Here is a 23,478-nt window from a genome sequence, read left to right as displayed (position 1 = left end):
TAATATCAAAAATGTTTGACTATTATCTAGTTTGGATTTTTACGGCAACTGAATGAACATGGATAAAGAAGAGAACATGAGATAGAGATGCATAAAATAACTGCAACCTCACCCCCTTAATATTTCATAAATTTCTGTCACAATTGTTCTTAAATAGAAATGAACTTTCCTTCAGAGAATCAGAGTACAGTGTTATTACTATCAACATTAGCATGAACTTTCCTTTCAACTTCACATACAATTTCATTAACGAATCGACATCCATGTTACTGCATGCCAAAGGGGTCATTAGGATACAAACTTGACCAAATTTTTTCAAGTATTATCCTTTTAACATCTCTTTGAGACTATTCTCCCAGGCATCAATGTCATCTTCTCCTCTTAGATTGGTTGCCTGTTCGACAATTTTGAGAGGCACACCCCTACATTGCTTAACAATTCTCTGGGCTACGCTTTCTATTGGAGGCTTAAGCTCGAATGCTTGTAGCACCTGCTTAAATAGATCCAAAGCTTCATCTTCCGGAAGTGGATCAATTGCTATAATATTTTTCTGGCACCCAGTTTTTCGACACACATCAGGAGATCGTGAAGTGATGATCATTTTCCCTGTTCCTGCACCAAGAGGAATTCCTACCTTATCTTCCGATAAATAATTCTTCAAGCCATCTAATATCAGCACAAAGTTCCTTTGTCGCAATGCTCGATGCAAAAACGCTGCCCTTTTGGGTAAGTCCTCTTCCTTCAAATCAATTCCTAAATCGTTCGCTATAGCAGCCTGCAGATTATATTCATTTTGAACTTCAGGTACTGTAATGAAGTAAACATGTTCATAACATCTTAACAGCTGATTATGAATGTGCGTCATTACAGCAGTTTTTCCTATTCCTTTGATTCCATGCACCCCAATTCTAGTAACTCCATATCGTAACCACGTAGTAATTCTCTTGGTATTCTCATCTGCAGCCTTGCCCACCAGCAGTGTTCCCGGAAATTCCACTTGTTCTCTGACAGGAGATAGTACCTCTTCAAAGACTCCCGAACTGTAAAGATCATCCACCTCTGGAATCAGTCTCTCAACAAGATTACCTAACCAAGCTCGATATAAGAACTTCCAGAAATAACTAGTTTCTCTCAACATATCTTGTAGCAACAACGTTTCTAACTCACTGCATTTGGTTCCAGCAGAAGATATCCAATTATCAACTTCTCTTTTTCTCCGCCTTCCTGTCCGATACTCTTGATCTTCAACTTGCATTATCATATCATCTAGTCTTACCTGCAACCTGCCCCTTCTTTCACGCAGTGTTTGCACGTTGGCGTTGAGATTGTTGTAGAAGTGGATCCACCGTGGTAAACTGCCAATGAAGTCCAATGCATCCTTAAACGAATCAATCCCACCTGAGATTTTTTGCAAGTCCAACCGTTCTGTTCTTAGCAAACAGACTGCTGTAATTATCAGCAGTAGCGCCGTATATACTGCATTCACTGCAGAAGAAAGGAGCACACATTAAAAATTCCCTAGTCTATGCTCTGGATTTGCCTGAACATAATTACTTCGTCCAGATTTGATCAGATTTCATAATCCCAAATTTAGAGAAATCCTCGTGATTCATTTCATATAGTGGCGCATACAGAAATCCAAATACCATCTTAGGAGATGTGACAACTATAAACGTTACAAACTTACAACTATCACGGACATTTGATAGTATACGTGACTAATTCTTGTGTTTAGACAAGTGACCCACCCTATTGTTTTAAATTGCAGTTCCTTTTATTGAATTTTATGTTCATATTTCACAATCAGCTAAATTAAAGACACAATCAATGTATTAACTTCCAAAAACCAGCATCTTGTAAACTATAATCTAGATGGGTTTAGCCTCATCAAATATATTTCTGTAAGACTTGGGTAATTTATTACTCCGTATTACTTTTATGAGAAAATGTCCGAAAACTTTACCAACTAAACTAGCTATATATATCGGCTATCTCATAACATTTTGGTTTCCCTGTAACTGTTGCAATAATCAACATTTGCTTAAGTTGCAAAATTAAAAGTTATTGCCTGTTACTCCTTAATAGACATACATAAAAAGCAGAGAATTTAAATGGGAAATCATTGAAAGCAAATCTCAAACTCCAGAAATATAAAATGAACAAAATACAATAAATAACTAACAATTAATAAGAAATTTAAATGCAAAAAAATAAAATGGTGAAGTACTTACGATATTCAATCATTGTAAGCAATCTGTTTCTTCCCAAAGGGTTGATGAGGAAGAGAGAGAAAGAACAGAGGCAGAATATTTGAGTCTTATACTTTGTTGGGAGAGTCAACCTTTAAAGTCTTCTTTCCCAACTTGCCTATACTATTTAGTACCAAGTATTTAGTACTACATATTTCCTGGAAGTTACATCAACTATTAACTTTAGGGAAATGGGTAGCTAGCGATTAAAGGTTACAATCTAGTCGTTTGGATATGATTGAATTTTGCGTGTTTTTGATGATTAAGCTCCTATAATATTCGGTTAATACAATAACAACAACAAAGCCTTAGTCCCAAAATGATTTGGGGTTAGCTAACATGAATCGTCATAAGCAATCGTACGGTATAAAGAAAAGGGACATATAAAAATAAACATTTGAAAGAGTTAGATAAACATTTGAAAGAGTTTGAAAACGGTGAGTAAAGTGAGCAAACAAAAGAGTATTCAAGAAAATCTAAGGAAGTTTTAAAAGAGAACTAAGAATAAAATTCAGGAAAGTTTAGGTTGAAAAACTGGATTACAGGTAAAGATTTCTTGGGTTTGGAATGAGAAATTCACTTCAAGTAACTGATATGTGTTAGGTTTGTTGGACCTTGTTTAATACTAATAAGAGCATAAATTGATAATTTTTTTGTCAATCAACCAGGACACAAATTTTTCAATTAATGATCTCTTACAGACTTACATTAAAATTCTGTATCAATTACATTCCATTACTCATCTATATTGTCAAGAGTGAATTCACATATCAGATGATGTGTCCAGCCACTCATTTACATCAGGAGCTCCTCTTAATTGGACAGCCATATCGATGATTTTCGATGGTATGCCATTACATTTCTGAATTATATCGCGAGCAACATTCCTAATGTCTTCAGAAACAGGACTATCTGCTGCTAGTTTCTCCATGAACAAATTCTCTGAGTCCTCTTGGGACAGGGATTCCAACACAACAGTTTCTTGACACAACATTCTTTTACAAACATTAGGACATTGAGATGTCACAATTAATTTCCCTTTATTTTCCTCCAAAGGGATGCCTACCTCCTTGAGAGCAAAGTCTTTGGGTAATCCGTCTAAGATAAGAACGCATTCTTTCTTTGATTTGAATGCTTGGCATAACCTAGCTGCCCTCCTGATTTCACTTCCTTCTGTTTGTGGTAGGTGGTCCACCTTCAATTCTTCCGCAATGCAAGCTTGAAGCCGATAAATGCTGAAGTCTTGAGGTACATTAACATAAAAAACACAACAAGATGAGCATAATCGGTTAAAGATATGAGCCATGACAGCAGTTTTCCCAATTCCTGCAGGTCCCTGAACACCAATCCTTACAGTTAAAGGGCTGATGAGATGCCCCCAAATTTCATCCAACTTTTGAACCACAACTGCCCCCTTTAACTCAGTTGTGACTAAAGGTCCCCCACAATCTCGGGGTGCATCAAGTAGAAGCCCCGTAGTAAATGAACCTTGCTGTACAAGATCGTTTACTTGATCGATTTCCTTTCCTATACAACTCCCTAACCATGCACGAAAGAGGAATCTAGGCAAATAACTCACCGTGTTAATATCATCTTCAACTTTTCTTACATCAGTAACTTTAGTCCTTACCCTCCTCAGCCAATGGTTAACTTCCCCTTTTCGCTTCCTGCCACTCTGATGCTCGGTGTTTTCAAGCTCTATTACAACATCAGCTTCTCTACTCTCTAAGCATTCCATTTTCCTCCTAAGAAGTTGGAGATGATATTCAAGGTTCTGATTATAGTTAATCCACTCCGGAACTTCACTAATGAATTCTATTATTTTCTTCCCGGCTTTGATACCTTTCCATACAGTCACAGGCTGTATTGTCCCAGTAGCAGTTCCTGCTAATAACAATGTGGACAATTCTCTTGCCATTGCAGCACCTACAAGACAGTCTGTCAAAATTCAGGACGATAAGTCTACATGGATTAAATTTTGATATTGATAGAAAATTTTGTTCTCATAATCATAATCATATAAACGATACACTATAGTTCTTCATATTCATGCAAAAAACTTGTGGAATGACTTGAAATAAATTCAAAACAACTTTAGTCCAACTACAGAAATTTAACACACAACAATACAGAAATTTCTACATTGTCTTCCTTCCCTAACAATCATCGAAGGTTACAATGTTACATGAAGTATATTATATCGACTGATACTATTTTCAGACAAAAATTCAAGTATTATTCCATAATCTCCTCTTGACTCCACGCCTCCAACCCTTCATTTATCAAAAACCAGTACTTAACAACCAATTAACTCAGCTAAACTACAGCAACATCAGTCTCTCAGAGACCATCCTCAGTCATCCATTTTCTAGGTTGTGAATCACATAAAATTTCACAACTTTTTTTACCAATTGGGGATTAGTAGTACACAAGCTGATACACTCGAATTTGGTTCTTATTTCATAAAGATCAACCTATTAACTAGCTTATGTAATGAACTACACAAATAATGATGAAGTATAAAAGCAGTAAATATAATTTACGGAGTATTAAATTACCAGAATAACCAAATAATTTTGTGAAGAGAATTCCCAAAAGCCTTTGCTAAATGTAGAAAGCAACTGTAGAAGATCACATAAAATTTTTTAGCAGAATTAAGCAAAAACATTATCATTTTCACAAGAACAACCAAATCTTAGAGAAATTCAAACCACTAAAACAAAGTACTGTATTATAATTCACAATAGTCAAAGAAAAACAAATAATTATCAGAAACAAAACTCAGTAATTATAAGCATTAAAAGGTAAAGTAAAAGCCATAGATTATATACAAGAAATTAAATTAGGAAAGGATAAATGAGCAGAAAACAAAATAAAATAATTAATAATGCTTACAAGATCTAGTGTTGAAGAAGTTAAGAATGGTAGCTTGGCAAGAGAACAAAAACAATTTCTGGCTAAGATTTAGCAGAAGTAAAGATTAATGAAGTTGAAGTTGACTTTGAAGCTGTTCTTTGTGTTGGGTGGAAATTTCGTCCCAGTTACTACTAGTGGGCTGCCCCAGCCAATTAGAAAGGTCAAGTAGAGTTACTTTTTAGTTTATATCCCATGCCAACGAGGGGGTTTTGTAAAAATGTACTCGTATATGGAATGCGTGTTTTGTATACAATAAGTTTAGTCATTTCATTTTATATAGTATACCGTATAAAGTCAATTTCAAAAAAGACAAGTCTTTACATGATTTGGAATGGCTGAACTTATTGTATACAATACACCCGTTGCATATAAGACATACCATGATTTTTACTTATGTGCTTTAGTTTGTTGAGTCACTCTTGTCGAGTCATACATCCATTTTATCCTAAACTGATTGTCAAATGATTTGATCAAGATTTAGCAAATACTTCGTATTTAATATACAACCAGACTTGCATACATTCAGGAGGATTCCAAAGGCAATCAAGTTGCTTAAGCTTGCATATTACACAGTTCATTCAAAAGTGAAGCCCCTTGGATTGAAATGTGGAATAAAAAAAAGGCAATCTAGTACATCAAACTGGACAACTAAAGTGATGCACAAAAACCTACATTACAGGCTCCAATATCGACCCCCTAAAACTTAAAAACCTAGCATATTCCATCAATAGATAACTGACTTTTCCTCCATCCAGATGCATGGTCAAGGGGTCAACCAGTCTTAACAAAGTGCACAGACAGCAATTTTGCAATCTCCAGGAAACCAACTCTATCCTTTCCGCTAAACAACACTTTCAGCTTCTCATCGCATATTATTTCCTTCTTATTCTCAGGATTCTGCGCAAAACAATTTGACAATATAAGCCCGTGTAAAGCAGAGACCATGAAAAGATCGAGTACAGAGTACCAGATACTCAAATCTTAGTTTAATTAACCTTTCTAAAACCTATAATCATAAACACAGGGTTTCCCTGTGGCAGTAACAATGAAGAATATATACATCAATGTTCGTTGAAAATAATGAGGAGAGTTCCTAAGACAGACATTCACTTCCAACAATCAATAATGGAAAACTACATGCATTTCAGGTGCTTTCATTAACCTACAAATCAAAACAAATGCAAAAGCAGATGGAGATCAAGCAAACAGGGCACAAAAAGTTAAAGGGAAATACAAGCATCAATACATTCTGAACAAGTAACTACATGGATTATTCTGAAGCTTATTGAATGTCTAAAAGCAGACAACTTTATTTTCAGAGTTTAGTAACAGATAATTGTTACATATTGTCAGAAAAACGCATTCACAAACCAGACTGAAACACAAAAGAGGATGTTGCAAAGAGAAGTTAAGTTCAATCTATTACATTTTCATACTTAAGAATGCATCTAAATTGGTCAGCTATATGACACTATATACACACAAAATCTTGATAAATTTCTGGTTAACTAAACTGTATTTCTCATCAGAATCCTAAAAATGCAAAACCAAGCTTAGTCCTCCATCAACTATTTATTTAGCTAATGCGTATCATATGCACATAGATAAACGTTCATGTAAAGTAAAATATATGTCTCTATATTGATTCAACATGAATTTGTTTGAATGAATTTCAATCAGCAACCACAAAACAGCAGAGTGTTTCAATCCTTCAGAGAGCTACATTATCGCTATTAGCATAGGCCACACTCAAAAAGCTGTTACACTCAAATAATTTCAAAACACTGATACACATGATACATCCAACAGAAATAAGGGGAAGTTACAGAACTTAAAGTTAACAGGTGCTCCAAATGATAGTAAGCTAAGGAAGATATGCCATAAAGGTAAGGAGATTGTATTAGCCTCTTAAGTTAAAGCCGATGTTTAAATTCAGATACTTATGTGAACACCTTCATCTTTAGACTGGCTACAGATAAATCGTATGATCCAATACTTGCATAAAATGACAAGCAAAGAACTGGAAAGGAAAAGAGAATATACAAAATTTCAAATTCATTACATTTTTCAAAACATGATACAAGACAATGTCTCGTACAGTCTGTAGCTATTTTGACCAGCAAAAACGATATTCTTCAACAACAAATACTGAATAACCAATCGATCGTAGAATGTAATAACAGAAGACAATATAAATTTCAAACCGAAATATACCATTCTTAATTGCACTACGAAGCCAATGTTCAATATCGATGCAACAGCTAGTATTCACGAGGACGACAAGCTTAAATCAACCCATTTTGGAATGGAGTACATACATACATATCTAATGAAGAATTTCACAAACCACAATCAAAAGCAGCTAAAAAACACCTCAACACTTCTCCAGTAAACTAAACTATAAACCCTCACATTCTCCTCAATTAACAAATTAATACTCAAATATACCAACAAAAAAATTTGAAATCAACACAAAAACCCTAATTATCAAACATCACAACCAGAAGAACAAATGGCCTCCATTATACAGTAACAATGTAATCATAACCATAACAAAATGCATAATCTTCCAAATCAACATATTAACCATCAAAGAAAACCCTAGACCAATTAATCAAAACGTGACTAATTTCAGACAAGCAGCCCTAAAACCCTAAACCTTAAACCCTAAACCCTAAAACAAAGCTAAATCAATGAAAATACCTGAAGATTGTGAAGCTTGATGTAATCCCAAACCTTCTTAACAACTTCAGTTCTAGAAGCTTCGTTAGAACCAATGAATTGACTGAGAGTAGGAGAAACAGGAACAGGCTTCAAAATACCCTTAGTAGCGCTAGCAGCAGAAACGGGCTTCGATTTTTTAGCAGCAGTCGTCTTGGTAGCTGAAGATTCAACGGAAGCAGCAGTAGAAGCCTTCGCGGCCGCCATTAGAGCTCTGCATTTACCTCCGATTGCTCTCAAAGTCGCCATTGATGAAGAACTAAAATGCTGAGAAAAAAAATACAAAAATTTGCAGATGTAAAAATGGTGGGAAATGATGAAATGAAAGATGAGTTTTGAAGGGAAGAAGAAGAAAAATAGAGGAGAGAGAAAATGGTACCTTGAATAGTAAGCAGGTAAAGATGAACGGCAGAGTTGTGGAAACGGAAACTGAGTAACTCAGAACTGGGGTTTAACTGTTGAGTTTCAAAAAAAATAGTGTAGATTGTAACGGTAATGGCTTCAAATGTGGGCTAATGGCCCATTTAGAATTCCTATTATACAAATAAGGTCCTGTTTGGCAAAAGTAGCGGTAGCGGGTAGCTTTTAGCGGTCGAGTAGCGAGTAGCTGTCAATTAGTGGTGGGTAGAGGTTAGCTACCAAAGTAACGGTTGATAGTATGAGTGTTTGGAAAAAGTAGCGGTTGCAATAATAATTATATAAAAATTCGTATATATATTATTTAAAAAGTAATAAAAATTTATCAAACGCTACCCGCTACTTCTAAACGCTACTATTTTTAACGTTTGAGAAAAGCTACCTAAACGCTACCTCTATCGCTAACTGCTACTTAAATCGCTACCTTGCCAAACACTTTCAAATTTTTTTCTAGTAGTGTTTTGACTAGTCAAAACGCTACCCGCTACTTCAATAGCTACCACCAAACATGTCCTAAATAAGGCCGTGCTACACGCCTACACCCGGGTATATATAAAGGAAGGTACAATGGTGCATTTAAGGGTAGTTTTTTTTAGCAAAAGTGGGTTTTCTAATTCAAAATATTAGTCTGTACTTAATTGAAAAAGAAAAGAGGCGTTTGGGAGTAGTGGAGTGATTTGAATTCATTGGAGTTTAGGTCTTGTCATCAACTCTTTAGTTGAACATTGACACATATTGTGAAAGTTTCTACTTAAAAAGATGTGAAGACATCGAAATCACTGCTCGCATCAAGCTTGAAGCGGTAGTGTATGAGTGAGCTATATTGAGAATGCGAAATAGTGATTGTATTGAATTTAAAGGTTATTTATTTTTTATTTTTTTATCTGTAGTCGTATAATCACTGTAAGTTTGTAAGTGTCGTATGACTACTTATTAGTTATATCATCCCATATTACTATATTAGTAATGTTAGAGCATCTAGAAGGACCAGAACAAGGTAAGTGTTTCGGGTTGATGAATGATGATTGTGGAGTGGATTGTGTTGCATTGTGGGCTGATGAGGACGGTCCATACATAGTAAGGTATATTTGTGTATGTAGCTGGGCTTATGGAGAAGGCAACCCAGAAGACTAAAAGTTGAAGTGGGTTGTTAGTTCTTTGGATCCATTATGGCTGATTAACGCAACTGTTCAAGGACAAATACTTCAATACTTGTAGCCTTGTAGGATGCAAACCATCATCTAACAGTGATTGGAAGTGGTAGAGGGATTATTATTTTTCGATATTGAAATTGGCTTTTATCGTACTTCTTAATTATGTGTCGACAAATAATGTTTTTCCGGTTTTCCTAATTGAAATGTCTTAGTAAATTGCTTACATCTCCTTCGTTACACCTCGAAATTGGGCTTGCGATATATCAATACAATGCTTGTTTTGAAGGCTAACCAACACTGTAAAGTTCATGAACAAAATTGTAAGCTTATGGACTTTATGAGACTAGTTTTGATCTAATTCGGTTAAGCACTTGATTTCAACATTCATAAAATGTTTGATTCGTGACAAATGAATTTGATCCCTAGAGTTTAATGTTTATTGTCATTGGCTTTTTATGTGTATACAAAAAGCTTATTCGGACTACAAATGTTTATTTGATCTATGATTACAGAAAATTCTTTGTATGCAGATATTTACAATACATTTTTTTATTTGTTTAGTATTTGTTGTCATAAAATTCTTGTTACCTACTCCCTATATAAAGTTTTCCATTATGATATTAAGGTTAAATTATAAGCAAGTTGTAAAATAAGTTGGCCAAAAAGAAAATTTCACGGTAGTGTGACAAGTACAGCCATAATGTCCTAAAGTTTTCCATCAACAAATGGGATAGGCCTTGGTAATTTAGTGTTTATCTTTTTGTTAGGACTTTGTATGTTTCTATAGGTGACTTTGTTGTCAATTTGTTAAATTTGTCGCCATGTTTTTGGTCTCATGAATCTATTCAAATTTTTGGAATTTAGTGACAGTATATACTTTATAATTTCAAACAAAGTCAAACCTGAGCCAAGATTGAAACAAAAATTAATTAAATAGAGAACACCCCATTCTGCTAAACTTATGTTTGAAAGTTGAATAAATCAACTTGCATTGAACCTTAAAAATACTTTCAAAAAAAAAATAATAACTTAGGGACTGTACGTTCTCATTTACTAAACTAAGCTGAACTGAATTGAGCTGAACTGAAATGATTGGAGCTGAAGTGAACTGAACTGAATATTTTGTAAGATTAGGAAATTAGGAAATGAACTGAACTGAACTGATTGTAACTGAACTGAAAATAAGCTGAAGAGAACAAGCCCGTAGTGTGATTTTTTGTAAACAAAATGTTTTAACATTTTACAGTATTCACCTAATCTAACATGTATGATAATGTCTGTGATATTATGATCTATAGACTGTATGGATTAGTACTTAAGAGCTACAATTTTATTATAATTTAAATAGTTTGAACAACGGCTAATGAAATGTTTTTGTAATCTAAATAATGCTTTAAACTTGGAATTTTGTGAGTTAGGTAAAATGCAACAAGTAGGTACACTTTCAATTCTTGTAAGCTTTAAGAATTAGAATACAACTGATTGATTAATTATTATTCAATCAAGGAGTTAGGCAAACCAGGAATTTATAATTTATAATCAGATGTTGACTTTGAATAAAGAAAAGTAAAAAAAAAAAAAAAAAAAAAACAATATTTGTAATACATGCCGGAAGGAGGAGAAGAATAAGGGATGTTCTCTTCAGATTATTTTTTTCAGTTCGGTTCTGTTCAGCTCAGGTCTAATAAGTTCAGTTCAATTCTTAACTTCCTGCTCTCATAAAATATTCAGTTCAGTTTAGTTCAGCTTCAATAAGTTAAGTTTAATTTAGTTCAGCTCAGTTAAATAAATCAGAACAGGCCCTAAGACTACTAATACTGAAAAACTTACATAATTAAGATTTCATCCCAAACTACTTGGTTATAACTTATAAGTTACCCTTAAAAAAAACTATGATGATTGATTTGTGGCTCGGGTGATGTTAAATTTCGGAACAATATGAAATGGGCCTGGGCAACCCGAACAAGGAGGAGGAGAGTTAGGTCCACAAACAAGGCTTTGGAGCTTCCATACTAAAACCAATTGGTAATAGTAGGAGCTACTCCTCTACCTTATAAAGTGGAACTACCTCTCCTCTTTCTCCAATGTGGGACACTCACAAGTGATACACATTGGATTCTTAACACTCCCCCTCACTTGTGAGTGTCCTTAGAACTTTAGAGCTAACTAGATAAGGCCAGATCAATAATCCTCTTAGGGGCTGGACATCCTGTCGAGGTAAATCCTTATCCAGTAGCGATTAAATACCCAGTTTAGAAGAGACCCGCAACCCGGGCTCTGATACCATGTTAAATTTCGGAACAATATGAAATGGGCCTGGGCAACCCGAACAAGGAGGAGGAGAGTTAGGTCCACAAACAAGGCTTTGGAGCTTCCATACTAAAACCAATTGGCAATAGTAGGAGCTACTCCTCTACCTTATAAAGTGGAACTACCTCTCCTCTTTCTCCAATGTGGGACACTCACAAGTGATACACATTGGATTCTTAACAGGTGATGTTTTAGTTTGTTTATTTGAACACAAAATAAAGGCAATCCAAAACAAGTAAAATGTACTTCGTAGTTGAGTTAGGATGGCAAGCATAATTGAAATGTAGATAAGATGGTAAGATTTCTCTACTTATTTAATTACTTCATATGTTTAATGAGTTTAATCTCTATAATAAGCGTTTTTATCTCATAAAAAATGTATATATTTGAGTGAATAATAAGACATGTTTTTAGCGCATATATAAGAAGGGTGTCACGTGTCACGTAACATATACTTTACACAAACGGTTATTATCTAAAGAGTAGTAACACGAATCACTTATATATTATCACGTTGTAGATAAAAGTTGCATATATCCCATCGTAGATGAATTTGGTTGATCTGAACATACATACACTCAAAGTTGAGGATTTAAAGATACAAAGAAAGTACTCCAAACAGTATGAAAAGAATCAAAGATAATGGAGGCAAAATTAAAGCAGCAAAAAGAATGAAGATACACTACTGAGTTGTTACTATATTAGTGTACTTTTTAGAATCCAACTAACCATATAAAAGCAAGAATATAAATGGTACTCTATTATCTAAACAGTTGATAAAATATCTTCCTTTTTTTGGTGCCAGATAATTTTATTTACTTTTGGTAAATTATTTGCAACCTGCTTCCCTTTACTCACCCTTAATTTGCAAACTTTAAAGCCTATTACCGCGTTTTTTGGCCATTTATATGACCCACCTTTTTATATGTATGTGATTAATGTGAATGCAACACTATTTCTAAAAGGGTGTTAACTAATAACGGTTCATTGACGGTGATTATCCAAATTATTTCTTTATTTGCATCTTTATTTTAAATTTTTGGTGTATATATGAAGAAGCAAAAGGAACAAATGTTTCAATTTAGCTAAGCTATTTCGAAATGTTGATCGAAGCAAAAGGAACAAATGTTTCAATTTAGCTAAGCTATTTCGAAATGTTGATCTTTCTTAGATGGATTGGTATAAAATAAATGTTGATCTTTATCGATAGTAGGATTGGTACAAAATAAATGTTGATCTTTATCGATTGGTTGGGTCATGATTCGTGGCTATCTTGTTTAAATTTAGATTGAGTTTGAAACGGGTAAGAGATTAATTAAATTAGATTGAGAAGCAATATTCTTCCGTTTATATCATTTCAATATCTAATCATTTAAGTGTTTAACGAAATCTTAAACTATCAGGGCACTACTTATCTAGATTTGAAGAGCAGTTGAATTAATTATGTAGTGCCTCCTAAAGGTTGAACAATATAATTAGAGGCACTAGCTATTTAATCACTAAATTAGTAAATTGGGAATGTCATGAGCTTTGTCTACTACGGAGTAGATATTTAGCTTAGTATATTGGAGTCAAATCTTTATGTTTCACAAATTAAGTGATTAAATTGCACAATATTTGTATATGTAGGAGATTTTCTTCTAAAAAAAGTTTGTATAGGAGATATCAAAGATTTTTTAAATTGTTGCATTACTTAGCTTGTATATGTCTAATAAAATGTTCAATAACTTATACTTCGTATATGTCTCGCTTTGAGTCCGAACTCACATAAAATCTTCTCATAAATTTTTAACACTTCTTCTACTATACCTCCAAATGGCCTTGCTTGTGGGTTAGAAGATTGACTCATGCAATGCAGGGCTCCACTCGGATATGACAGTTCTTCTTACCTACCAAAACGAGAATAATCTACTTGCTTGTATCTAATATCAAAAGATAGACCAAATGGGGTATTATTGGCATAGACACAATGCTATATACTACGTATAGGAGCTAGAAAATGTGGCTTCCATATGATGATAGGACTATAGGTGTAACATTGATTTAAAAATTTTGGTGATTAATAACAAGATATTAAATCGAAATGAACAACATATTTATATCCTCTCGAAGTCACGATCATTATTGCAAGTACTTAAGTCATCAACTATGTAACTCGGTAGGGGCATCCAAATCTTTAGAAACAAGCGACTTAACAGCAATGACGATGACTAAGCACCAACAATTAGTAAGTTCATCAATCAGTAAACCGGTTTATAAACAAAATTACTCGACTATACAGGTTCAATAAGTAGGATTCCATTCTAAAATCAATTATAATAACAATAGTAGTGCGTAGCTCACCAGTCTTATATGTTGGTCATCCTTTATTAATCAAAGTAGTAGCTCGTAAGTCTTATAAGTTGGCGATCCTTTTTTCCAGTTTATTTAGTATGAGAAGACTAAGCTTAACTCACGTATTTGTTCTTTTCCTAACAACTATCCAACCTGATTTTGATATGAATTCGACATGATTAGACTTAAACCAAAATATATAGGACTAATTGTATATCATAATAGTTTCTTCAGCAACATATCCAATCAATCAAAATAATAATATTTTGTTTTTACTGAAATTGAACCTTAAACTAATGACTTGTCTATGATCAAACTCAATCTATACTAAACTTATTCTAAAACATGTCTAGTTCGCGCTATGGCAATTTTTACTTACATATGTAGCTAGACCTTGTTTGGTAAATGACTTTTTATTGTGTTTTGACTTTTTCATTTGGGCACATTTCTTAAACTTTAGTTTGATAATTGATTTTGCTAGCCAATCTGACCAAAAGCTGATTGTAAAGCTAAACGAAAAGGCTTTTTGGAATAGCTTTTGGCTTATAACTTTTCGGTACCTAAGTTATTACTTCGTAATAATAACATCCCATTATCAATTTTCACCGAATATGCTCATACAAATCAAAAGTTAAACAGCTAACTAAACAAGCCAATTATATAATATAATTAATCAAACCAGTCAATCAAACCAACCAATATCGAACATACAACCATCAATAGCTAACAATGCCATATTTGAAACTCAAACAATGTAGTACCCTTATTAGTACTCCAATAAACTAGCAAGCCCACTAGTTAGTTTTGTTCATTTTATAAAAAAAAAGTCAAGGGTAGTTAGGTGAATGTACGAATGTACGATAGATTTTTTTGGAATGAAGTAAAGTGGCCATGCAATGGTACAAAAATGTGAATAGTACGTAGTATTTAATTGAGTTAGAGAAACGTCCACTTCTATTTGAAGGCAACCGATTTAAACTCGTAACTATTGAATTAAAGACACTCATAACTCAATCTTTATTAATTCATATATTTTTGCATAAAGTGTATATTTATTTATTAGATGTGATATGATTCCTTAGGCTTTAATTGTGGTATCTGTCTCACATAAAATAAAATAGAGCTTAACAATCACACTTAATTGATCTATACCAGAATTCTTCAACACTTCTCTTATTATAGTACCAACTACTTCATTTCCTTGAGCATAATGCATATTTCCAATTATGCGAAAGCTCTCTTTTAATGGAACATCAATTAACATTTTAATTAGGCTAAATGTTGATTCTAGATCTAGCTTCTTGTTGAAGAATTGGCGATTTATCATACAATTCCTGGATTGTCTGCCTTTCTCTACATGTAGTGATGTGCATCCCTTTAATGTGTTTGATTCGTATTTTGTCGGTTTCTAGCTAGCCTAGATCGTCCTAAAATATATATAATGACACGTTTCAATATTTAGTGAGTTTGATCTCGAATTTTATTGGTTGACATTTATGCTATACGAAGTATGAAATTAGAATATTTAGGCATTCTTCTAAGTCACCTTATTTTTTCGCATATTAAGTAAATGAAGTTTACAAAAGATAAGTTCATATTAGTGTTATCAAGTAGTCAAATACTAATCAAATTCATAAAATAGGCTATAATGTGCTCAAATAATTTCAATAAGAAAAGGTAAATAAAATGCACCCTCAAATTCTTTTACAATAACAAAAAAATTATATTAAACATGAAATAAATCATATTAAAAGCTTTTATGCATAATTTTAAACTAAAAGTCATTCCCATATATCAAAAACTACAAATACTTTCTCTTCAAAAAATAAAAAAATAGAAAAAAAAAATAGAAAAAAACCTACAAATTCTTATATGTGGATGTGGGATGACAAAGATTACTTCGTCAATGCGATAAGGTTTACTTAGTCAGTATATATGGGTTACACTGTTTTTCTTACAACTAGCCACATGGCATAATCAGCCACTCACAAAATGGCTAATACAAAATTGTTTTCAAAAATTCTTTAGAAGGCAAATTCAAATAATTTCTTTTTATAAAACGATAGAATTTGTTATATACCATACACCTAAGGTTAGTTTTTGCTCTTATTTGATTATTAAATGAAAAACAATCATTAAAATTAGAACAAAATGCTCATAGGTGCACAGTGTGTATATAAGTGCTTTTCGATCTTTGATACAATCCATTTTATAGGTCTAAATCATTATTAGAAATTTAGAATACCCCCTAAATTTCAGGCTAATTATTTTAGATAAAATAAAATATGTGAATTTAGGTGAAGATATTAGATAAAACTATTTTTAAGTAGAATAAGAAAATATTTAAAGAAAGTGTCCCAAAATCACATTTTAAAAATTAAGTTAGGGGCAACATATTGTCGGCGCAGCAGCATCAAGTATAGTACTCCAGTAATTACTAGGAGAGTGATAATGCGAAATTACCGGAACTCAGATTTATTCCACACACTTCCACTTCATTTTGATTGACTTTCTGCCCCACCATTCTAACAAACTCTTCCCTCTATTTTTTTTCAATTCAATTGCGGATAACATAGGCAAGTTTAAAAATGCAACGAGTACTCAGTAATGCCAATTATTTTGTGCAACATTTTAAATTTAGACCCTCAATTCATTGAATAAGAGGAACTTTAATGGTTGTGTCTAAGAATTTGTTTGTGATTTCGAATGGTGTTTAGCCATTATAGTTAGAATATATATGCAATTAGGCTGGCCAAACTAATTTGCTTGAAAAAACTTACCAATAATGCTAGAAGTAAATTCGTAATTAAGATGAATACAATAAACTAATAATTTGAAGTAGTAAGCTACGAGTAATCGATAAACATTAAGGGTTTGTTCACTTCAGCTTAGTTTCAGTTCAGTTCAGCTCCAATCAGTTCAGTTCAGCTCAGCTCCAATCAATTCAATCAGCTCCTAATTTTCTTCTCTCGTAAAATATATATTTCAACTCTATTCAGTTCAGTTCAGTTCAATATATGGCCCTAAGACTTTTGTTTGGTATGAAGAAAATGGAAGGAAAAGAAGGAAGGGGAAAGGGAGGGGGATAAACTCTCTTGTTTGGGTTAATGATTGAGGGAAGGAAGGGAAAGGAGAAGGAAGGATCCATATTCCCTCTCTCTTTAATAAGCATAATCCCTTCAAAATTGGAGAGATTTGGAGGGAAAATAGAGTTTACTAGTTTACCTCCCCCTCCCTTCCTACCCCCTTCCCTTCTTCCTATTTCCCTCCCTTCCCTTTCCATCCTAATTTGCTATATAAACAAAGGGTAAGACTCAAATTAAACTAGCTAGAAGGATAATTAGATTAAAAGCTTATGTGACATGACATACTAATTTGACAATTGATAACTAGCTTGCCACTAGAGTTGCTCTAAAATATCATTTTTATTGGATTCAATATGTTATCTACGAGTAATATATCAGTTACATTCGAATGTATTATATAGATGTCATAAATATTTTTTTATTAATGGTTTGATTTAATTTTTCCAAAAAACAACTTTACTAAATCCGTACTTAATTTGTGGGTCTGGCCACACCGACCGTGTAGCCAGGGTTAATGATTCAGAAGCTATTTATTTAAGGGTTAGGGTTACTTAGTCAGTCAAGGTTACTTATTTTAGGGTTACTCAGTCGGTTAACACGTTTTCTATATGAGTGTAACCCTGAGTAAGTAATCTCTAATCGAATAACCCCTCAGTAAGAAATCTCTAATCAAATAACCCTTGATCGGCCAAACAACCCCGATCATGCAGTGTAGCCAGACACATATTAAAATTTGTCTTATTAAATTAACAATTTTTTGATAAAGTAAACAATAAACTATTATTTAAAATTAAAAGTATACGATAAACCTAACTACGGTATCTAAACACTAATCCACATAATACTTTTTTTTTTTTTAATTTTTTTATTTTTTTATTGTGTATAGTGATAAATTTCCAAATTTTGAAACCCTTATTTTCATAGGCCCTCTTTTTGCACATACTTGACTAACTTGAGAGTTAAGTTGAGACAACCCTTAACTCATACGGAGTAAACCTTGAATTTAAAAGTCAGAAAACAAACAAATTAAAACGAAAAACAAAGTTCCCAAAAAATCCGAACCTCTTTTCCCGGTAACCCTTCCAAACAATCTCCTCATAAATTGCAGCCTCTTAACACGTATATAATCCTTCCCTCCCATCAATCACTTCCCTTCCATTATTCCCTCTTTTCTCTCTCTTTTCATTCCTCCTAGAATCAACCGAAACGCGTCGTCTTACCTCTTAGTACGTCCTTTCCCATATCACCCGCTTTTAATTCTGCGCAAAAGCTGTCTTCCAGAATCATCATAGTTTGAACCCCCACCTCCCCTCCTTACTTATTGCTCCGAACTCTGGACTCTTTTTATCCAATAGCTCGGAGCATAAGTTTAATAAAATTATTTATAAATTAACAAATTACAATACACTCGACTCGAATAATAATGGGAAAAGGAAGTCGAGATTGGTCACAGATCTATGCAATCTACGGCATGGATGAATGGCAAACATTCTTGTTTCTATTCTTCCATGCCTTGATTTTCTCTTCATGTTCCGTATTCATCCTTCATTTCTTTGCTCCTTTTACTAGTGTCCTCTCCGCTCTTCGGGTGTTCAATCTTCTGCCGCCGGGATCTGCGAGGTTTGTCGCGGGGTTGATTGGGTCGGTTACGGCTTTGATCGCGGTGTGTCTGCTGTTTGCGGCGGCGAATTTCTTGTACTCGGCTGTGCCGCTGCGGTGGGAGATCTCTCAACGGATGATCTCCGCTGTTACTGATTGGTCTAATGTTAAGACTGCTCTTGATGTTGGCTGTGGCAGAGGTAGGCTCACTCACTCTCTACTTTAGCTTAGTACTCCCTTCGTCTCTTTATTAATGTCGAGAAAGTGGACATTAATAAAGAGACGGAGGGAGTATACTTTTGCTAATTGTTATGTTATGGAGTCTTAACTGAATTTAATGTTTATATAACTGATAATTATTTGATTTTTACTAATAATGGTATGGTTTAGGGTAACAATTCTTTAGTGGGGGTGCCTTTGTTGTTTACAAAAAGAAATACTGGAAATGTTTTTACTGAATATACAGTATTCTTATTTGAAATTTAGGAAAAAACAGTATACAATGTTTAATTCAAATAATTCAGAAATTCATTTATTGTTTTCTCATCTTCATTCAATCATTAAATGTAGTACTAGTATGTGAATAGTACCATGGTATTAAAGTCAAAATATGACGGATGAAAAAAAAAATAATGGATGATTTAATCTCACTTTATTTCGAAGTACTCTATTTTTCTTTAAAAAATTTGCGTTACTAATTAACAAAAATATATTTTTTTAATTACTCCAAATAAATAGTGAATTTAGTAATTGATAATCCTGTTAATAGTAATTAAATTTAAGCAGTAGTAACGGTGTGATTGTAATTTGTAAAGGTAGATTAATTGATAAAAGTGATTAATACTTGATAGAAAGTGTTACGCTAGAACCATAATTATGGGACAAAAGGAGATTTAATTAATGCATACAAATTCCCTTTTACTTTAAATCAGAACAAAAGTCACGGAAAAAAGTTTAAATTTTTACAGGTATTCTCCTAAACGCGGTCGCTTTACAACTAAAGAAGCAAGGATCATCCGGCCGAGTAGTAGGGCTAGACCAAAAGCGGTCCATAACGTTACGAACGTTACGGACCGCTAGTCTAGAAGGGGTCCAAGAATACGTCACCTGTCGAGAAGGTGACGTAAGGAGGCTGCCCTTCCGAGACGACTACTTTGACGTGGTTGTCTCGGGGGCAGCGATAAGGCGGGCCGGGGCAAAGGAGGAGCGTGAGAGGGTGGTAGGAGAGATGGTTAGGGTGTTGAAGCCAGGTGGGGTAGGAGTAGTGTGGGACCTACAGCACGTGCCGGAGTACGTGAGGAAATTGCAAGAATTGCGGATGGAAGAGATTCGGGTATCGGAACGCGTCACTGCATATATGGTTAGTAGTCATATAGTGTCGTTTCGGAAGCCTTGTTATCAGCAATTACAGAATATGGTGGGCCCTGTTTATTCTTATGCTGGGGAAGTCAGACTTGACTGGAGATGCCACAATTTGTGTTAATTTTTCCCTAATCAAGTATTAGTACTTTCGTCGTTCACTTTTAGTTGCATTAGTTTGATTCAATGTGTGCAAGCTTTTCTCATCAAACTCTTGTAACTAAAGATGAACGAAGAAAGTGTTACGGAGTTTTTTTTTTCTTTTCTTTTTAGGATTTTGGGGAGGCGAAGCCAAACCAAGATTAATGAGTGAGATATTAGGGTGAGGAGAAATGGGGAGAATATATTATAATGCTCTTAACAAAAGGGATTGTGAATATTGAAACTTGAAAGTATATATGCTATTAGATAGTATATAAATATTTATCACTCGAATCTCCGAGTATTCTAAATTTCTTAGATAAGTTAATTTTACTCTTAGAACTTGCACAATACATTAATTTATTTGATCAATTATACAACTTTGCATGATTGGATGCTAACTTCAAAACCTCGTTGCGGTTTCCGACCAATGATTCAATGAACATGTATTCTAAAATAAACAAATCAAGCAAAATAGCACATGATGTTGCACCTATAAAAATACAAGTTTTGCTCCAATAATCTTTCCTTAAAATCAATTCTACCAATAATAACTTATTAACTTACGAAGAAGTATTACTTATTTATGCTAGTTTAAATAGTTTAATCTTTCACACATCCACACGGTGACATAGACGATTTGAGCACCTTAATACACTTGACAATTTGACATGTACAAAAACACTTATTTCTCTAAAACTATGTAAGTTTGATCATATGAAAATGCTTTGAAAAAAAATGAAAACAATATACGAAGTATGTAATTGTTATAGGAAAGAGGCATATGCTAATCTTTGTTGATTTCATTGATCCAATTAATTAGAAATTAAAGTATGTTGATTTTATTGGTAAATTTGTATGCTTCTCCGTGTTACGTCTATTACAACAATATTTTACATTTGTTATTAGCAACAATCTTTGTATATCGATAAACTATAATATTCTGTAACATCTAATAAGATAAACTATAATATTCCGTAACATACTAACATCTAATGAGATAATTTCACAACTAATAAGGATAATAAATTAATAAGTACAAAGCTATTAAGATCAGGACTAGTAGATTTGTTTTGCCACATAAAAATTAAGTTACGTATATAGTTTATAAAGTTTAGTTAGTACTAAATGGACTAGCTATTAATTTCTCAAGACAATATTTATCACGTCTTTTCTGAAAATAACTATTGGTGAATAATTATCCCTTTTAATAATTCATAGGTTTTGTTAATTGGATAGCACCTTCATACACTCCTTGGTTTAGAATTCTTTGATTGACACTTAATAAAATTGACATGATTGAGCATGTCTTATTGACGGCTTTTATATTGCTTTAATGATAATTATAATTATTATTGAATGCATAGATCTCATAGTTTGGCTATGAATTTCGATAAAAAAAAATGCAGTAAATCACAACATTTTTTTTCTTCTCTAAATTAAATACTATGATCCCTCAAAAAAAAAAAAAAAAAAAAAAAAAAAAAAAAAAAAAAAACAAAAACCTACTCCGTATGAAAAATTGCCACTTCTATTTCTTATTGCTATTTATCTAATTTTTATGGAAATTAAAAAAAAAATAAAAAAAATCCCCCAATTAGTTGACCAATACTTGTCAACATTTGACACAATATTGATTTTGGAAGTCTTGGCCTTAATTTGTGGGAAATATAATAGAATAGAAAAAGAACTATTGTCGACCCAAAATTTGGTAGCTCAATATATGTGCTACAAAATGGACTTTTTCAGGGGATATCTTTGAAACTAATTTAGATAAATTGTTTGACAAGGTCGAGTTAAAAATTATTTGAGATGATGATCACGTACAATTATGAATTAAAGTTGAGAAAATCAAAGTTTATATGTATAGAGTTTGTTTGAATTTTAATTTGAAATATTTCGCGCTTAATATACTATAAATTTCTACTTTAGTGTCACTTTTCCCTTTGAAATTTTGAATCAAACTTATTATATAAACAAACAATTTTGTTTTTTTTTAAAAAAAAAACAAACAAAAAAAAAAAAAACAAACAATATCCCTTGATAATATAAATAAAGGGTTTAAAAGAGGCTTGTTTTGCATAACTTTAATAATAAATTTTGAAATATTGATGTTGGACTTTTGGGGGTTTTATTGGATGTTAATTAAGACTTAAGAGGCCTTAATTTGATGATAGTGAAGGAAGTGGGGTATTGAATTATTGATAGTGAAGTCGTTATCCAAATTGTGTTTATTTGAATGCGGAAAATAAAATTAGAAAATTGTTGGTTTCAGCATTTAATGTTTATTGGTCACCATTCTTCTCTTGTTACTAGAGTGTCACTGTTAGCAAGAACTGTATATATGTTATGTCATTCACCGGCCATCCAAATCCGTAAATTATGGCACAAAATAATCCTACTTTATTAATGTCATTTTCATTAATAACTCGCCTTAAGTGAGAGTGTTACACTGTAATTATTAAACTAGTGACATAAATCACCGTTTAGTCATTTTTATATTATATGTACGAAGTCACACTCAAACACTATATCTTGACGTTCAAAATATTTAAAAGTTCCATTGGCCATGTCAAAATATTATGGTTACATCACTATTAAATAACGTTGATATGCCTTTGACTAGTATGATTTATAAATAAGAGGTAACTAGTTGAAAATCAATTTCTCCAACAGGAAAGAAAAAGAAAAAGAAAAAAAAAAAAGCCATCATGAAATTAAGAAAAAATTAATTTTGTAGATTGATCAATCTCTTAATACTCCACTGACTTTGAGAAAACAAAATAGTACAATAGCATGTTAATTAGTTCTTGCTAGGTGCAATATTGTAATCAATTTCACGTTTTCTTTTTAGTCTATTGTGTTTGTCATATATATTCCACTATAAACAAATTTGTTTTGTCACAAACCCTCACAATACAACAAGATAGTATTGTAAAAGATATGAATCATATGTAAGAGTAACTTTTACGAAAATAACATGCATGCTTTGTGAAAACAGATTCCTTATAAGTTTATACCGAAGGATAATCTATGTATGAAGAACAGATTCTCAATGATTTACGCTATTAATAATTTTCATTTCATTAAGAGTTTTTTCTTTATCATACAAATTTTTTTGTTTTAAATTTTTTTATTTGAGATTACATATATTAACATGCATAAACTTAATGATTATTAATACAACTTACA

General features: G+C 32.9%; 4 protein-coding genes across 8 annotated transcripts; 1 reads left to right on the top strand and 3 right to left on the bottom strand.

The window, feature by feature from the left end:
- Positions 1-88: 88 nt before the first annotated feature.
- On the bottom strand, positions 89-2,383 carry LOC145605490 (putative disease resistance protein At5g05400). Its single transcript, XM_081661553.1, has 2 exons — positions 2,232-2,383; positions 89-1,485 (listed from the first exon to the last, which is right to left on the bottom strand). Exons 1-2 carry the CDS (start codon positions 2,242-2,244, stop codon positions 323-325), a joined length of 1,176 nt encoding a protein of 391 aa, XP_081517679.1. The 5' UTR covers positions 2,245-2,383; the 3' UTR covers positions 89-322.
- Positions 2,384-2,889: 506 nt separating this feature from the next.
- On the bottom strand, positions 2,890-5,312 carry LOC145605171 (putative disease resistance protein At1g12290). Of its 5 annotated transcripts, none has more exons than XM_081661203.1 (3): positions 5,145-5,312; positions 4,808-4,870; positions 2,890-4,187 (listed from the first exon to the last, which is right to left on the bottom strand). In XM_081661203.1, exon 3 carries the CDS (start codon positions 4,165-4,167, stop codon positions 3,013-3,015), a length of 1,155 nt encoding a protein of 384 aa, XP_081517329.1. In that variant the 5' UTR covers positions 4,168-4,187; positions 4,808-4,870; positions 5,145-5,312; the 3' UTR covers positions 2,890-3,012. The 5 variants fall into 5 exon arrangements, with proteins under 5 accessions (XP_081517329.1, XP_081517331.1, XP_081517330.1 ...); XM_081661205.1 differs by having other exon boundaries at positions 2,890-4,175; XM_081661204.1 differs by lacking the exon at positions 4,808-4,870.
- Positions 5,313-5,698: 386 nt separating this feature from the next.
- On the bottom strand, positions 5,699-8,383 carry LOC145605862 (upstream activation factor subunit UAF30-like). Its single transcript, XM_081661925.1, has 3 exons — positions 8,266-8,383; positions 7,869-8,153; positions 5,699-6,062 (listed from the first exon to the last, which is right to left on the bottom strand). The coding sequence occupies exons 2-3, from the start codon at positions 8,133-8,135 to the stop codon at positions 5,937-5,939; spliced, it is 393 nt and encodes a 130-aa protein (XP_081518051.1). The 5' UTR covers positions 8,136-8,153; positions 8,266-8,383; the 3' UTR covers positions 5,699-5,936.
- A 9,952-nt stretch (positions 8,384-18,335) lies between these two features.
- LOC145605173 (norajmaline N-methyltransferase-like) lies at positions 18,336-20,579 on the top strand. The gene is made up of 2 exons (XM_081661208.1): positions 18,336-18,986; positions 19,755-20,579. Exons 1-2 carry the CDS (start codon positions 18,611-18,613, stop codon positions 20,267-20,269), a joined length of 891 nt encoding a protein of 296 aa, XP_081517334.1. The 5' UTR covers positions 18,336-18,610; the 3' UTR covers positions 20,270-20,579.
- Positions 20,580-23,478: the final 2,899 nt, after the last annotated feature.

This window comes from Chenopodium album, chromosome 22 (assembly GCF_948465745.1).
Source record: "Chenopodium album chromosome 22, dcCheAlbu1.1, whole genome shotgun sequence".
In the NCBI taxonomy this organism is placed as follows: domain Eukaryota; kingdom Viridiplantae; phylum Streptophyta; class Magnoliopsida; order Caryophyllales; family Amaranthaceae; genus Chenopodium; species Chenopodium album.
This window is presented reverse-complemented; position numbering and strand designations above follow the sequence as displayed.

What these genes read in the sequence shown, in the direction of transcription:
- LOC145605862 (XM_081661925.1), bottom strand. Translation starts at nt 8,135, where the DNA reads ATGGCGACTTTGAGAGCAATCGGAGGTAAATGCAGAGCTCTAATGGCG. An exon ending in TCAAGCTTCACAATCTTCAG is followed by an intron (nt 6,063 to 7,868) that starts GTATTTTCATTG and finishes TGTTTTGCGCAG; the next exon opens with AATCCTGAGAATAAGAAGGA.
- LOC145605171 (XM_081661203.1), bottom strand. Translation starts at nt 4,167, where the DNA reads ATGGCAAGAGAATTGTCCACATTGTTATTAGCAGGAACTGCTACTGGG.
- LOC145605173 (XM_081661208.1), top strand. Translation starts at nt 18,611, where the DNA reads ATGGGAAAAGGAAGTCGAGATTGGTCACAGATCTATGCAATCTACGGC. An exon ending in TGATGTTGGCTGTGGCAGAG is followed by an intron (nt 18,987 to 19,754) that starts GTAGGCTCACTC and finishes AAATTTTTACAG; the next exon opens with GTATTCTCCTAAACGCGGTC.